Source organism: Pelodiscus sinensis, chromosome 6, assembly GCF_052426305.1.
Source record: "Pelodiscus sinensis isolate ZL-2025 chromosome 6, ASM5242630v1, whole genome shotgun sequence".
Taxonomy (NCBI): Eukaryota; Metazoa; Chordata; order Testudines; family Trionychidae; genus Pelodiscus; species Pelodiscus sinensis.
The window spans coordinates 55316158-55332619 of NC_143057.1; the positions used below are offsets into that span (position 1 = coordinate 55316158).

The window sequence follows — 16462 nt, forward strand, 5'->3', positions numbered from 1 at the left end:
GCCTATCAAAGAGCTTGCAGGAATGGAAGGTTGTCAGCCAGACTTCTAGTCTCTAACAACCTATTCCTTATAAATGTAATTACAAGGTCCTTTTTACATCATGTAAATAAACTGAGCTATGCAGCATGATACACGGCCACTTCTCATAAAGAAATGATGGCATTCAAAGTAAATTCCCATTCACAATAGTTAACTCTGATAATCTTGAGTTTTACTACAAGACTGATTGTAAATTTCCATTAATTATTGTCTTTATCATTTAAATGAGGCAAGACAACAACAAAGAGCATAGCATCAAGATATTAATAGCACAATCAGTCCAGCTGGTTTAGGGATCAAGTGACAGCAGCTCTTTATCTGCAAAGGGGAAACAATTCTGGAGAGCTCATCCTGGACTTTGCTTCCTTTTAGGCATGAAGACTTTAGGCCTAGACCTATTCCAATGGTTGTCACCAAAAGCAGGGTGCAACCTATACAATATATAATAAAGCATGTCCCCTTTCAAGTAAAAACATATCCCAGGGTGAGCCCCCTCATTTTAGGATCACCATTTTAGGACTGTACCTTGTTTTAGAGGCCTCAAAACACAGTATTAATGGAAGACAACTAAAACAATTATTGGACAGAATAGTAGTTTGTGACTTCTCCAGTTAAGTTGGCTCTAAATTACAAATTATCATGGCAGGGACCTGCCCTAACTTGACTGCTACTCCCCTAAGACAGGTCATTTGAAAGCTAAAAGCAGCAAAGGGGCTGTTTTCCTGAACACGTTTCTTTGGCTGGATGCACTATGGAAACAATGTGCTGTACCTTAGAAAGTGGAAGAACACCTCTTGTTGCTCCTTAGCAACTATTCTTGTCATTTCAAAATTGTGATCAATGGACTCCTATGAGAGAGACAGCCAACTATTCCTGGCCAGAAAGACAGCTGATAGAATATAGGGGCCTGGAATTCAGATGAGTAAACTGAAAAAAGTAGGGAGTGGATGTATGAGATTCAAGAGGGAAGAAGTAAGAAGTTAACATATAGAAGAAACATTAGTCCTGAATAAAGGAGCATAGAAGTTATTAAACTAATTCACCATAAATAGCTGCTATATCCTAAAAAGGATGCAATTTAATTATGGGTGGTTTAACAAAAAGTGATTGTGGGACATTGTCATCTCTTCCTGTGGTTTTGGGAAACAAGGAAGTCCGCACAAAGGAGGCAAAAATCTTCAAGACACCATTGTCCAAGGGTTACCTGACAAGCGAAGGTAATTTGTGGCATGAAGGACAACACTGTATCACATAAACAAATGGAAAAGAAAAAAGAAAAAACAATGTAGTCTTTGCAGCAAAGGGTGGCTGTAGCTGCTTAGCCTGATTATGTTGTGATTGGCAGACCCCAAGGTCAAATAGCTACTCTGCCAGAAGTACTGTCAGGCCCACCCAGACCTGGGCACATGGCTTGCAGCAAGCCATGCTCCACCTTTGTACAGGGTTAGAGCAACCAGTGAGCCAGACAACCACAGGCAGTCCATGTTCATTAATCTCTCAGTCCCATATACACACTAAATCCTACAATTCTGGGAGTGACATACCCTTCGTTACTTATTGTTTGCCCACACAGCTGAACAAATTCACACCCCCTGCAAATACTATGTCTGCTTCCCCGAGTTGTTCCAATATGTCATCTTGTGTGTGGAAACCTCAATGTGATTCTGGCTTCAACCAAACAGAAGAATGCAGTAGCTCGTCATCTAAAAGCAACAGCAATATACATTAAGTAATTAAGCACCAATATATTCTGATGGCAAGGACAAACTACTTGCCCTTAGCCTGCCCCAGCATGTAGTTGTAGGGGTAGGAACACCTTGCTGCAGCAGGTGGAGAGCCCAAATGGACCTTTGCTCCTCCCCCAGGTTAGCCTAAAAAAGGGAGAGGGAGAAGGCAGGGCAACTCCATCATGGCTAATAAGAGGAATCCTTCGTGCATGAGAAGCAATTGAGGCCACAGGCTGACACTGTTCCAAGCCACAATTGCTCAGAAAGGGACAAGAACCCATAGTGTCCATTCACAGAAGCCTTAGCCAGACCCCACTGTGGAGCAGGTAGGGTGCCTGTGGATGGGCCAAAGCTTTAAAGGCTGCTGAATGTTTAAATCACTGTTTATAGATGCGTATGTTTCTGACCAGCACATTTCTAATGCCCTCACCCCAGTGCCCTTTAGTGTATCCCTTTCTGAATATGGCTACAATATAGTGGCTCTCAACCACTTGTACATACACTACAGTGTAACTAGGCTACTTCAAGAATTGTCCAGTAATAAGTATCTGGCAACCCTTTACACACCTCTGCAACAGCCTCCCTTCCCTGAACACGTTGGTGATAAAGTTAAGACCCAGGCTCAATGCTGAGTATTAGCGTTCACCTCCAATTCAATGATGTTTGCCCTAAAACTGCAGTGGAAACTGAGCAGGCTCCACCCCCTTTTCAAAGCATTCTGAAATACCCAGGGATCTGGAACATACCACACCCTCATGTGTTAGACCAGCAACCAGGAAATGGAAGGCAGCAGCAAAAATACGTTGGGAGCCAACACAGAAACGAAAGCTCAATTTTATCATCTAGGATTCTATCCTACAAGGTGCTGAGCACCCCACTGTGGTACTCAGTAATGTGTAGGGTTGGAATTTAAGGGAAGGGAGAGAGGAATAGCTTGCTGTCTGAAGGGATAAGGATGGTGGGGAGTCATGGCTGAGGCCTTTGTTTGGTGTACTGATATAGCTTCCCAAAAAGGTTAATACAGCACTAAATAATAAATAGTGGAACATTTTGACCCTGTTTTGACATAACTATTGAATTGTGTATGCATATTCACTCAAAAGTCAACACTCTTTGTCATCTCAAAAGTCAGTACTGCCTGCTACCATTACCTGTCTTGGCAAATGATTTGAGAAGCTGCTTCAATGTTATCTGCTAATTCTGAATTTGGCTTGCAGCAGATGTGGTCATGATATAAAACAACTATCCCTGTTATGAAAACAGTTCAACACTATCAAAACCATGTTTAGAGCATTAGCTCTCATTCCCCATACTTTAGAACATGATGGAGATAATAAGTACATGAGTCATTCAGATGGAGGTGACATAATTCAAATTAAATTAACTTCAAATAATAAGTACTTTGAAAAAAATTAAGGCCTTATGTTTGGTACTCACACTACATTTGTTAATGATTTCACCACAGTGTGGAAGAAGTTAGACCCAAGCTCAAATATGGATAAAGAGATGGTCTCCTCTGAATTACAGCATTCACTAGAGCCAGCTATATCCAGAATTCTATGGGTCTTATTATCTGCCCTCCTCCAGCGCATCATCAATATCAGAGGTATAATACTGCATCACTGACTTGCTGACGGTCTCCTAATTTCCATTTTTCTGAGGATATGGGTGTGGAAAGGAGTAGTTCCACTGAACAGGTTTTCACAGCTTTAATAGCTAAGTTGCATAGTAGTAACTTCTCTTCCTTAACAAGTGCCAGACTGAGTCGTACAAACACAGACATTCACTATGGCACAATGAACTGTCCTCCAAATCTGCCACTGATAATCCAATTTTTCTCATCTATTGCTTTGTCACAGGTTGCCCTAAAAACCATAATAATCTGTGAGGATAACTCAGAAGGAGAATATATGTAGCTGACATATAGTGTCTATACTTGTGGACAACAGATGGTTAAAAATGTTCACATACAGCTCCAGTATGAGCATAAGGTATTCATCTCACCTAGAGATTATGATCTTGCCATAACAAAAGTTGTAATTTAAATCAATCCCTTATTTATATCATCATCCCGAAAGTCAGAACCAGTGTGCCAACTGGTGTGATTTGAGTCATAACCACCCAGGATATCCAATGCTTACCAGAGAAACTACACATTCAAGAATCCAAATTCACCACTGGTGTAAACAGTCACAGCTCCTTTGGCTTCAGTAGAGCTGCAACACTGAGGTCAACGCTATATTTTGTCTATTATCCTCATGGACAGTGAAGTTACCTAAAAGTCTAGGGGACTCCAATTTCACTCCCAACTCAGAACTAATCAAAGGAAGTTTGGCAAGTAGCAGGTGACCAGAATTTCTAAATCTTGAAACTCATATATAACATATACTGGGTATTTCCTAACCTGGCAACAAAGAGGAACAAGCTGTCATCTTGTTTACCTTCCCCTCATGCTGATTACAAGACGACATAGACAGGTATACTGTAGAACCAACAGGAGACCAGCAAGTCATCCAAACAGATCTTTGTGATGTAAACAAGACTGGGTATCTCCCAGTGGGGAGACAACTTCATCAGCAACCAACCATGCAAGCAAGAAATGTACCTAAGCCCCAATCATTTACTCCTAAATAATCAAATCTGTATATAATCAAATCTGTACATACCACCTTCTCCCACTGGAGTAATAGAAGGATAGAATCCTGTGGACATAACTGAAGCCAATCTAAAAACAACAGAAATCTCAGGCATATTTAAAAAAAGATGTTTTTGAAAAATAGCAAACTAAAAGACCCCACTTTTAAGATTGCCAGATATAATGGTGATCTAAAAAAGAATATTTGCTACCAAACCATACTGGTCTAAAATTCTTTGTGGCAAAAACAACAAACATTAATATCCTAATCTCCCCCAAATGATCTTCTTACATGACTGCAATACATTAGATTGGCTGAAAATATTTAACCCTATTTTTATTTATTTTACATAAAATACATTTCAGTACTTTCATTAGTTTGCCTTAAGGTTATATGAAAAGAGAGAAAATATTCTTAATTTGAATAATTAGCATTATTTTATTTCCAATTTCACTACTTTATAATAAATGTACAGTAAATAGTAGTCTCAAATTTCTTCTATTGATAATAAAGTTTCCATGATAATTAAGGCCTGATAGACCAACTTAGCTCGGCTTCACAGTACATACCATAACTGAAATTGACTGTTAAGAGACACCCATATATATGCACATATGCCTGCTATGTGACCATTTTGCCAAATCTATGTGATAAATATGCAATGTAATATGCATCAGAAACATAAGTGTTATTGGTTTTTACAAAATACCAAAAAGAGGAAAATGTATTTTTATGCAGATGTTTACCTAACTAAACACAATATATTGTTGTGCAATCACTGAAAATACTGTCTTTTCAAAATAAAATGTTAGCCTTGTGTCAAGCCATAGCATAACCATAATCAGAGTGCTTTTAAGGTAATTTTGTCCTAATCTTATCAAATTAGTGCTGGGTGTACACTGAGGTACAACCTAGAGGTTCTGCAGTGCTTCTCAGAGAAAATGCCATCTCCTTATCTTGAAAAACGCTGATTAAAAACAGTGAATAAAGCACTGCTGTATGGTATTCACTCTGTCCTGAAATTCTGACTAAGGCACCAAAGGGAGTTTTGCTAAAGCAAGAACTGACTAAGGACCGCAGGATTTGACCCTATATGACCACAATCAGCATGCGGTCTGACACAGACTGGTGTGTTGCCAACCAGATTTGAACATAATCTACATTTTTTCTAAAGTAACATTCAATAATGTTCTGCATATTAAGGTAACAGTGTCCCGATATTTTTATCAGACATATTTCTGATTTTTTTTACACATTCAGAATATGTTATGGGTTTTGTGCTTAATGGTTAAATGCTTAGTGGATTTATTGTATTTGTTCTGCCAAAGGAAAATTTACTTCAAGAGTGTATTCTCATTGAGACATGATGTCTTTATTATGTCTTCTAGAAATAATTGACCCAAATCAAGTTACTATACAGTATATCTATTGGTTAATTAGAACTTTAAGAAGTAACAAATAAAACACACTATTGACTTTTATATCTTCAATCAAATAAATATTTACAGCTACAATTTGCAAAAATTATTTACCTTTCAATAATGGATCACACAGAGAATATGCACTATAGACTCCAATGAATGTTTAGATCAGCAGCAAACAAATTACGGGTGAAAGGGGAAAAAGCTTTCCTGCTATCATTGCAGCCTATAAATAGCATGCCATCTCATGTGTGTTGCCTTTAAAAATGTGTGATCTTTTAGGTTAGTAGACTTATTTCAATGCATAATTGACCTTGAGATGGAAAACAACCTCATAGTAGAGAGGCATCTTATTTTAGTGAACAATGACTATAGGTATTAGAGGACATGTCTGTTGTCAATGCTCATTGCTGCAACCTGCCTATACCACACTGGGACAATCAATTTTGTAAATGATTGCAATAATCAAGGAAATTGCCTAATTTATAAATCCTTGCATACAGCATTTTAATGGATTCCTACATTTTAATGCTGATGCCTTCAGAGCTAAATGAATTGTTGTCCAAGCTGTCATTACACAAAATGATAAAAACATCCAGTCTTGTAGGTAACCACATCTCATGGATATTCAGATCATCAGGATACAATCACTCATTTGTGACTCCTACAATAGTTTTGCATTACAAAACCACAAGAACAGTGAAAAAGCCACAGTTTCCTTGTGAATGAGTCTTTACTGAAATTGCTGATGAAAGTTTTGGAATTCTTATATGTAAAGCCGATAGGGCAGGAGGGATTGAATCTGCCACTTTAGGGGCTTCCACAGCATGAGCTAAAAGCCAACTAACTGGCTCTCAGCTAAGGCTGTAGAGCAGACTTCACTCTCCCTTGTCAGTGGTCTCAGTGCCTATGGGTTACATATGAATCACTTAACGCTGAAAATGTTTAAACTTTAATTAATCGCATCCTCAAAATGTCCATAGTTTTCCTTGCAGTGACATTTTGCTCTTCTTTTTTTCCCCCCTCTGTAGAGTAACATGCTACCTCATTTCAGTAACTAAGAGCCAGATCTAATGCACAAACTTTCTGATCATGAATCATATAAACACAAGCAATGTTAATACCAAGACTGCACAAATGCAAAGGCCAGTACTAGGTGCTATTATTAACAGGCAATTCTATGAAATCCACCTGAAACTTGTACTGCATACTTAACCTGGTTTCACAAATGTACTTATACCTAGATGGCTATTTTCAGTTAAACCTTGAGCAATTGATTTCAGCCAATAGTGTGCTGTCAGTACTTTACTTACTGCTCAATCTCACTAACCTGACATTTATGGTGTACTGATTGGCCTCTGTCAGTGGTGGAGGTTGTAAATTCACTTTGAAAAGCTTTGTGTTAACAGCCTTCAGCCAGGCACTGAGAAGAGTACGAGCAGGCAGGCTGACAATTGCTCGACCTCCTGCCCTTATTACAGTGAGTAAATCAGGCTTTGAGCCATTAGGCTGGAGCCTAAGGCCTACACAAAAAGGATTGACATGACTAAAGGTCAACCTCTGTCACACATGTGTAACAATTTGGATAATGGAATTCTGTAACTTATCTGAAAAGGGTGGCAAATGCGTAGATGGAAAGTATATGTTATATTAGATTTTTCAGCTTTTATGTTAAGTAGTTTTTCAAGAGTTAGTATTTTTTGTCAATATATATTTGATGTCATGAAATAAGAGGATAAAAAGTATAAAGAAGTGATCAGGATAATTATGTGAAATACTGAACATCTTTTCTATACTGAAAAATTTGTTCTGGATTTAAGTACAATAGATTTTTTAATGGTAACTATCACCAGTATATTATTGGAATCAAATATACTGTATATTTTGAGTATCCATACACATTATTAAAGTGCTGCCTTTATTCCTGTTTAATAAAAAGTCAATACAAATAATTCACAGTTAATGGCATCATAAATTAGGAGTGATTTTATGCCTTAGAAACTAGATTTTTCCAGCAATGAAAATTGCTTTTTCTAATAAGTGAAAATTATAAAGTACATGTTCAAATTATTCCAGAGTTTCTTTTAATCCATGTTACTGTGATGCAATCTCATTTGATCCACATGGAAAACTACTGGGTCAAATGAGGACATGCATTAACTAATATATATTTCATTGTCATATTTTGAGTTCCCAAGACACCATGAAAAAAATCAAGTTATTGCAAGGCCTGTGAATTTATAAACAATATTTTTTCTGACACAATTGAGTGAGATTGTGAATCTCCTTCTCACTTACTCTCTTTGTGAAGTAGTTAAACCTTTATTTTTAATAACTGTTGACACTGGACATATGCATAACTGATATGTGCATGACTGTTACCCCAGGGTTTTGCAAAGCTCACATTGTCTTCAATGGGAACAGGTTTGATCCTAAGTTAAATTACTGTTTTACTATATGGCTATGTCTACACTCGCGGCTTCTTGCACGAGTAATATGCAAATGAGGCTAAGCATGGAATATCGCTGAGCCTCATTTGCATACCTGATGAGCCACCATTTTTTTCAGAAGAGGCTCTTGCCCAAGAAGGAGCGTCTACACTGCCCTTTCTTACACAAGAAAACCCTCTTGTGCAAAGCCATTACACCTATTACTTTTCAGGAAGAACGGCATTGTGCAAGAGGGTTTCTCTTGCACAAGAAGGGGCAGTGTAGATGCTCCTTCTTGTGCAAGAACCTCTTCTGGAAAAAATGGTGGCTCATTAGGTATGCAAATGAGGCTTGGCGATATTCCACGCTTAGCCTAATTTGCATATTACTCGCGCAAGAGCCACGAGTGTAGACATAGCCTATGTGTTTTTAGATTTGTGTGCCTAGAGGTATGATAGGTGTATCAATCAAATAAATGCATTGCACGCAGACGTATGAATGACTCTTAAACAGAAAAGGTGTTCCTAATGAGAAACATCAAATGGGCTAAATGTAATTGTTTGAAGGAAACTATGTTAACATACCTTTTATATTTGAAATTAAAGTAATTTCAGATATAGTTTTGTATTTAAACACTTCAGTAAGGAATCTATAAATTAGTAAAGATACTAGAAGAAACATGATAGTAAATGATCATGAAAAACTGTTTGGATCAAGCTGCTTTATAGCAGCTTAGTGCAATTACCTCCTAAGGTGCATAAATTAAATACGCTGTGACCCTGAAAGTGATCTTACTGAACTTCTAGCTTGCTGATTTTCTGAACACAATACTAGCAATATTTCCAATACACACAATTTTAATTTATGTATGATAAAAACAGAGTTTGCCCCAAAAAGACGATATCTTATGAGGCAAAACAAAAACAGCAACACCAACTGCTACTCTGCATAATTTAAGACATAACAGGTTTATTTTGAGAGCAAAATTATTTGAATTTCATGAACATGACATATTTGAAACAGAGCTGACAAGCCCTCTAGATTATCAGATGATGGATTGCTAGGAAACATAATTTTCACTTTAATAGAACTATGGCATGTACATAATTCTATCCCCTAGTGCTTTTTCTGTAACAGGCAAATTTGGGCCAAAACTATAGCTTAGTATGAATGCATATGTATCATTATAACTGCTATAAGTTATTAATTTAAAGATAATGATTCTTTCTATAAATGAAAACATACAAATGTGTTCAGTACACAGTTTATGGGGCTTCATTATAATGAGATATAACGTGTATCTCATTATAGTTTCTTATCTTGTTCCCACTGACATACATCCATGGAAAAATTCTCATTGACTTCAATGAGAACATCGAAACACATGATACCATACAGAAAGGGCAGGAGAACTTGTCCTTATACTAATACCAATTAATGTTGCCCATCTTGAGGACAAAACAGAACTGCTGTATTTTCATTTTGAAATTATTAATAAATCTCATTTTATGTGTATTTGTATTCACTTATTTAAATAAAACTAACGGATAACAATAAAAGATAAAATCCACACATAAAAGCAAAACTTTCAACTACATCTAACATTATGACATAAAAATCAAATCACAATAAAATATAATAATTTAGTTGATATACTCTTGAATATGTCAAGAACAATTATTTAACTGATTTCCAGAATAAAGCAGTAATGAGGGCAAAATGTTACTAGTATAAAGAGGAAAAGGCAAGTATAAGATTCAATCCTTCAATAACGCTATCTCTGAAATTATAGTAAAACTTTGCTTCATCTAAGTGATCAAAATGGTTCTGCTTTAAGTATTTTTGAGGAAAAAATCCATTTATCATTCAATTCTTTCTAGGATTTATGAAGTCTGAAAAACTTCATCTACTAAAACTTCTGTATTTTATTCCAACAGAATTTTAAGTGTATCCCTTATGCATTCCTTAAGTCTAGTCCTATTAAATTCTGATGTTAAGCAGAAAGGGGAAACCATGTGCAACTAGATTAATTTATCTCTAGGGAATAAGGACACATTAATAATTGAGATAATGTTTTCATATATGTTAGAATCAAGTGTGCCTTTTCACTTCTTTATTAGAAAACACATTAAGGGAAAATTATCTCATTCTCATCAATAAGACCTAATTGCTGAGAAAGTCTCTGTTTTCTTTGCAATAACATTAGAAAAGGATTGTTCCCATTACTTCAAAATAGAAAAAAAAAGGATCAGAAAAGTTATCAAGCACTGTTGGAGTAAATGCCTGTATTACCCAAGAGAATGTTTACTTAATACACCCAGTACTGTTTTCCTTTTAAACAAATCAGAGTTTATTGTATCTAGATTAAAGTGGGCCAAAGGGCGGGAGGAGGGGGGGGGGGGGGGCGGCGCGGGTGTGGAGAAGGAAGAGAAACAACCACAACTAAAATGAGTAATATTTTTGGCTATCTGAAGATCTGATCTTACTATAGATTATTAAAAAAATGCCTTAGGTAATTGCTAAAGAACTCTATAATTTCCCATGAACACCCATAGGTGTCAAGATGTGAAGTAATGGAATGGTGTTTAATTTATTCTAAAATGCTGTCCATTGAGATATATGGGTTACATGTAAAGCAAACACTGACTACATTGTGGGAGAACTCATGCAGACAAACCAAAGAATATTTCCATGGTTTTGTACCTTATATCAAATGCAATAATTCTGATGTTTGCCACAACAAACAAAATTAAAAAGCACCAAATCTGTACCTATGTATAATTGTTTTTGGAATAGTTCTTCAGTTTACTTAGCACACACTGAAAACAATGAAAAGCTGTAAATTGAAACAAAAATCCATCAACATAATTATGCAATACCACAAGAAAAAATATTAGAAATCTATTTAGAGTACTGAAGAAAACAAACGTTACCTCGCTAAGATCCATTAGGACTTTAATATTGAATTATAAATCTGTAGTCACTTTTACATTTGAATCTGATTTTAAAAGGGAAATGGAAGGGAATTAATTACAGTTACTAATTTATAAAAGGACAAAGGTGATCCTTTAATTTTGACTATCTACTTTTTATTCTATGAGATATACTAAAAGTATATAGATTTTTCAACCACAAGTATTTTTTCATTTATTCACAGAAATCACTCTGTAAAACTGCAATTTCCTCCTGATCTCTTTCCTTTGCTATATTAGTTATTTAGTAAATATCTATATTTAAAAAATAAAAAGTAACATTTTGAGGGTCAAAATAAACAAAAATTGTCCAAAACTTGAGGGTTTTCTGATGGCTATTTTTTTTTCTTCTTGTATTAATAATATGCCTAAATGTACTCCCACTGAAGTCAATAGGAGTTTTATAATTAACTTCAACTGGAACAGGATCTGGCCCAATATATAAAATAGGTGAAATTCTGACCCCAATGAAATTATTGGCAAAACTCCCACTGACTTCAATAGAGCCACAATTTCACCCAATGCATTTTGACACATGATGGAGCTAATCTTTCAGTCTTGATGTAAAACTCTTACTGGCCTCAATGCTAGGTTTCGTAAGAACTGCAGAAAAGGGCCTTGAGAATATATATAGGTATTGTGGCAGTGCCAAGGAACCAAAGTTATCTATGAAGGGCCGAATAATGCTAGTTGCTGTACAGACGTGTACCAAAATAATAGCCTTGACCCAAAGAACTTACAGGTCTGCAGTGAATGAATACAGTCAATATTTGCATGTTTTGAATCCATAATACTAAACATCTAGTAAAAATCCTTATGACAGTTCTAAATAAAATTGGGCTGCGTCTACACAACAGAGCTTAACTCGAAATAAGCTATGCAAATTCAGCTACATCTACACAGCAATTATTTCGAAATAGCTTGTTTTGAAATAGCTAGTGTCTACACAGCACTTATTTCGAAATAGAGCACTCTTCCTCTGACTTCCCTTACTGCTCATACAATGAGAGTTACAGTAGTCAGAGTAAGAAGTCCTCCAGCTTGACAGTATTTCAACATTATGTCAAAATAACTGCCTGCTGTGTAATGCAGACTAAGTTATTTCAAAATAATGCTAGTTATTTTGACATAATGTTGCTGTGTAGGTGTACCCTTGGAGACTAATGACATCAATATTCTCATTCTCTTCAATGAGCTTTGGATCAGGTCCTGAAGCAGCAAACACTTTCCGAACTTCTCTAGCTCAGCAAGTTAACAATGATGATATTGCTTGTTTAGGTGCAGGGTTGGAACCACTAATTTCACAAATGCTTCCTCCTCTTCTGGACGAAAGGCACAATCCTACCAACACTCTGCAGATATCTCTCCCCTTGATTTCAGTGGGAGTTCTTTCCACAAAGGATAGGGTTGCCAGGTCACAAAGGGACCCTGGCAGTTCTGGTCAGTGCCACCAGCTGGACAGTTAAAAGTCTGGTCAGCATTGCAGCATGGCTAAGACCAACTCCCTGCCTGCCTGGCTCCGTGCAGCTCTTGGAAGCAGCATCATGTTTCCCCTCTGGCTCCTATGCACAAGAACAGATAGGGGGGTTCCACATGCTGCCCCTGCCACAAGTGCTGGCTCTGCAGCTCCCATTGGCCGGGAGTTGCAGAATTGCCTGGGCTCACCTTCACATAGGAACTGGGAGGGAGGGGGGAAGAGAGGGGAAGCAGGAGGGAGAGACATGCTGCTGCTTCCAGTAGCTGCTTGAGGTAAATGCCTCCTATAGCCCACACCCCTGAGTCCCCCCTGCATCCCAACTCCCTGTCCCAGCCCCAATCCCCTTCTCACTCTCTGAACCCTTTGATCCCAGCCCTCTGAAACCGTCAGCTATACGTCCCATCCCTGAGCTTCCTCCAGCACTCCTAGATCCCATCACAGAGCCCACACCCTCAGCCAGAATCCTCACCCCCTCTCACATCCCAACCCACTGCCTCAGTCCAGAGCCCCCTTCTACACCATGAATTCTTCATTTCTGGTCACACCCCCAGAGTCCGTACCCCAGGCCAGAGCCTTCATCCACCCACACCTCAGTCTCCTGAGCCAGCCCAGTGAAAATAAGCAAGTAAGTGAGAGTGGGGAGAGAAAGCGACAGAGGGAGGAGGGTTAGAGTGAGCGTGGTAGGGCCTCAGAGGAGCAGTGGGACAAGATTCAGTTTTGTGTAAATAGAAAGTTAGCAACCCTAACAGAGGATATACAGAATCAGGCCTGAAATCTTCAAGCACAAAACATAAATTTCAAGGGACAAAAATACTACAGAAATTATGTTACGAATTAAGGAGAAATGAGTGGGAAAAAGATAAAGAGCTCAGGATGCCATTCCTCTTTTTATAATAAACATGCAATTGAATAAATACTAGGACATGATGAGGGATGGAGAGGACACTTTTGTTAGATTTCTATTGTTAAAGCTCTGCCTAAAATCAGCACACTTTTCTTCTTGTTTTAAAACTAACTTACTGAAATGCAAAACTACTCAACACAATTGTTTATCATCTCTGTAAAAAAATAGAGCTTTCTGGCCAGCACAACACAGGGGCTAGCTTGCAACTTGAGGATCATTAATACAGCTGAATTTTAAATTTCTAAAAGCAGGGATTTCTCAAATGGTGCTGCACTGGCAAACCGTGAGTTATAGTGGAATAGTGACTGGGGAAGCCCCTGTAAAGCCAAGTACAATGTAGATTTTATGATTTCTTAAACTGGCCTGGAATCTACAAACAATGTCCATTTGAACTACACCTCAATTCTACGGCTGAAATGCCTTTACACTGGGTGTCAGCATCTACTGCCAAACAGCACTGCACTTCTCCTTTCAAGAGGACAGCTACTAAGAAGGAATTGTCAAACAAAAATCTAACCCTGGATTCTGAGCAAGTTTATTTACAATACCACAGGAGATGGCCAAAACTAAGGACAGTAGCTTTACTAGTGGTGACTGACCTCATCCTCAACATGGGAGTGTAACACACAGGAACATTTCCAGGCTACAAAGATGACTGGTCTGAGCACATAATGTGCCATCTCAAACTGAGTTCCCTCCATTCAAACGAAAATGGAGTGACACGTATTGGGACCACTCATCTCCCTGGGCTGCTGTCACTTGGATAAAGATGAAAGAAGCTTTGTATGTTTGGAATATGGCCACCTCAGACCATATCTCCATATTAAAGATAAGAGAATGTGCAACAATCTGCCTCTTTTTCATGCAAAGAAGCTGCAGTTTTAAGGTCTCCACTAGTTTGCCAATAGTATCCTCAGTTGGAGAAAGTGTAGGCAAATATACCAGGCATATATTACTGATTTCATACTTGAATCCATTGTGGGTGCTTTGGGATAAGATAAATCTATTCATTATGTACAGAGGAACTAAACTATATGTCCTACATACAATGATATCTGATATAGACTTTGAGAAAAATCAAACTTTTATAAGGAATAGAAAGAAGATGACTTACTTCCCAGAGGTGCTGTGTGTTCCTGATGGCTCCCGTTTGAACCTTCTCTGGCAGAAGCACAACTCCCTGGAAAGGTCCAATCCAGGTGCCCTGCTGGATCCTCTGAGCAGCGCAGATGCCATAGGCCAGACCAGGCACAGTGCTCGTACACAGACACACTTCCCGAGGCAGGTCCCTGAGCCATTCAGGAATCTCAGGTGGAGGTGCTGCAGCTGCAGCACTACTAGTGCCCACTAGGCGGCGCAGAGAGTGAAGTGGCCCGTGCATGGGGCACTCACCATTGCGGTTATCAGCACACATGTCACATCCTAGGAGACAAACAGAAAAGAGAGAAATTAACCCTGTGTCATTGAGACTCTACTGTCATCTCCATCACAGACAAGGATACAGAGATTCCTTCACCTTTTTATCCTTTTAAAGAGATCCTTGTAAACACACACACACTTTTGCACATTGTTTTACTCCCTTCTCATTACCTTACCAAAGCCCTTAAAAGAGGAATGTAAGAGCTTCAACAGAAGCTCAGCAGACAGTCTGCAAGAACAGTGCATTCATAGACCTGCCAAGTCTCACTCATTGGAACAGAGTAAGATTAGATTTTTTGATTAACATAAAGACTGTTTTAAACCATCTGCCTCTTATAATGGGGATTTAGGAATATGCTTTAGTGAGTCATTTTATACCTTATTCATGATTTTTTAATCCTTTCCCACATTCATCTTACTACAACTCAATTCAGGGGTGTTATTGGAAAGGAAGTTAATTTGATCCTTATTTCTTACAAAAAAATTAGCTCTAGCTCCACAGTGCCATGTACATGCATGTATGCTTATTTAATACAAAGTAGAAAAGGAAAACTCTCAATGGTGAATTAGATCTATGAAATTTTATTCATTTGCTTTCTTACAGCCTCATCTGACCTTCCCCAGGCACCACAAGACAGCTTTAAGAACATTGTTTTATTGCACAATAATACATGTTTAATGTCTCTTATAGCAGATGAGGATGATGATAACACCATATTTGGTGTTGTGACCAGCTCCTAACAAAAAGGCCACTGTTAAAATACTGATTACACCAACTACCGCTATTAATGATGGTTCTATATTTTGGGCAAATGTGACTGGTATTTTCTTTTATAAGCAAAGAAATTTTGGAAAAGTGTTTCCATTACACATTTCTACATATGCCACGAGTGCTAGACTTCCAGGAAAATGTTTCATGCTCAGGAAATCCATTTCTCTGGAGATACATTGAGTTAATGTAATAATAAATCTATTGAACTATGTTACTGTCCTCGGCACATTTTACATCTTGTAGCATAATTAAAGTTTTTATATGAACCTAGTCCAGAAATACAAACAAAAAGCAATAATTGCACAGTATTCACATAGCAATTCGTGGTTCCCCCCCCCCCCTAATAATTTTACATTAGCCACATGCATTCTTATAAAAATAATGCAAACTATTCACCAGAGGGGCTGGGGTTTAGTGGTCTAACTTACAGATGTGGAATAACTAGACTCCCTGGAACCACAGGTTCAAATCCCAGCAGGACTGATTCAATCCTTCTTCCTTCGAAGGTAGATGAATTGAGTAATTCCATGCCATTTATTATGTTGGAGTCTTTCAGATGAAGCCTTAAGAAAACCCTTCTGTCTCTACTCTGCATGGACATTAAGGGATACATTTTCAAAACACTGCCTCTATTTGTGCATTCACAAATTCTTGCACATGCTTTTT

At 37.9% G+C, this 16462-nt stretch overlaps 1 protein-coding gene across 1 annotated transcript in view; it reads right to left on the bottom strand.

Moving 5' to 3' along the window:
* Nucleotides 1-16462, bottom strand: part of PRDM6 (PR/SET domain 6) — a 96123-nt gene that overhangs the window by 66036 nt on the left and 13625 nt on the right. The window contains exon 3 of the mRNA XM_075931937.2: nt 14720-15027. Coding sequence (XP_075788052.2) covers nt 14720-15027 — 308 coding nt within the window. The remainder of the gene's footprint in view (nt 1-14719; nt 15028-16462) is intronic.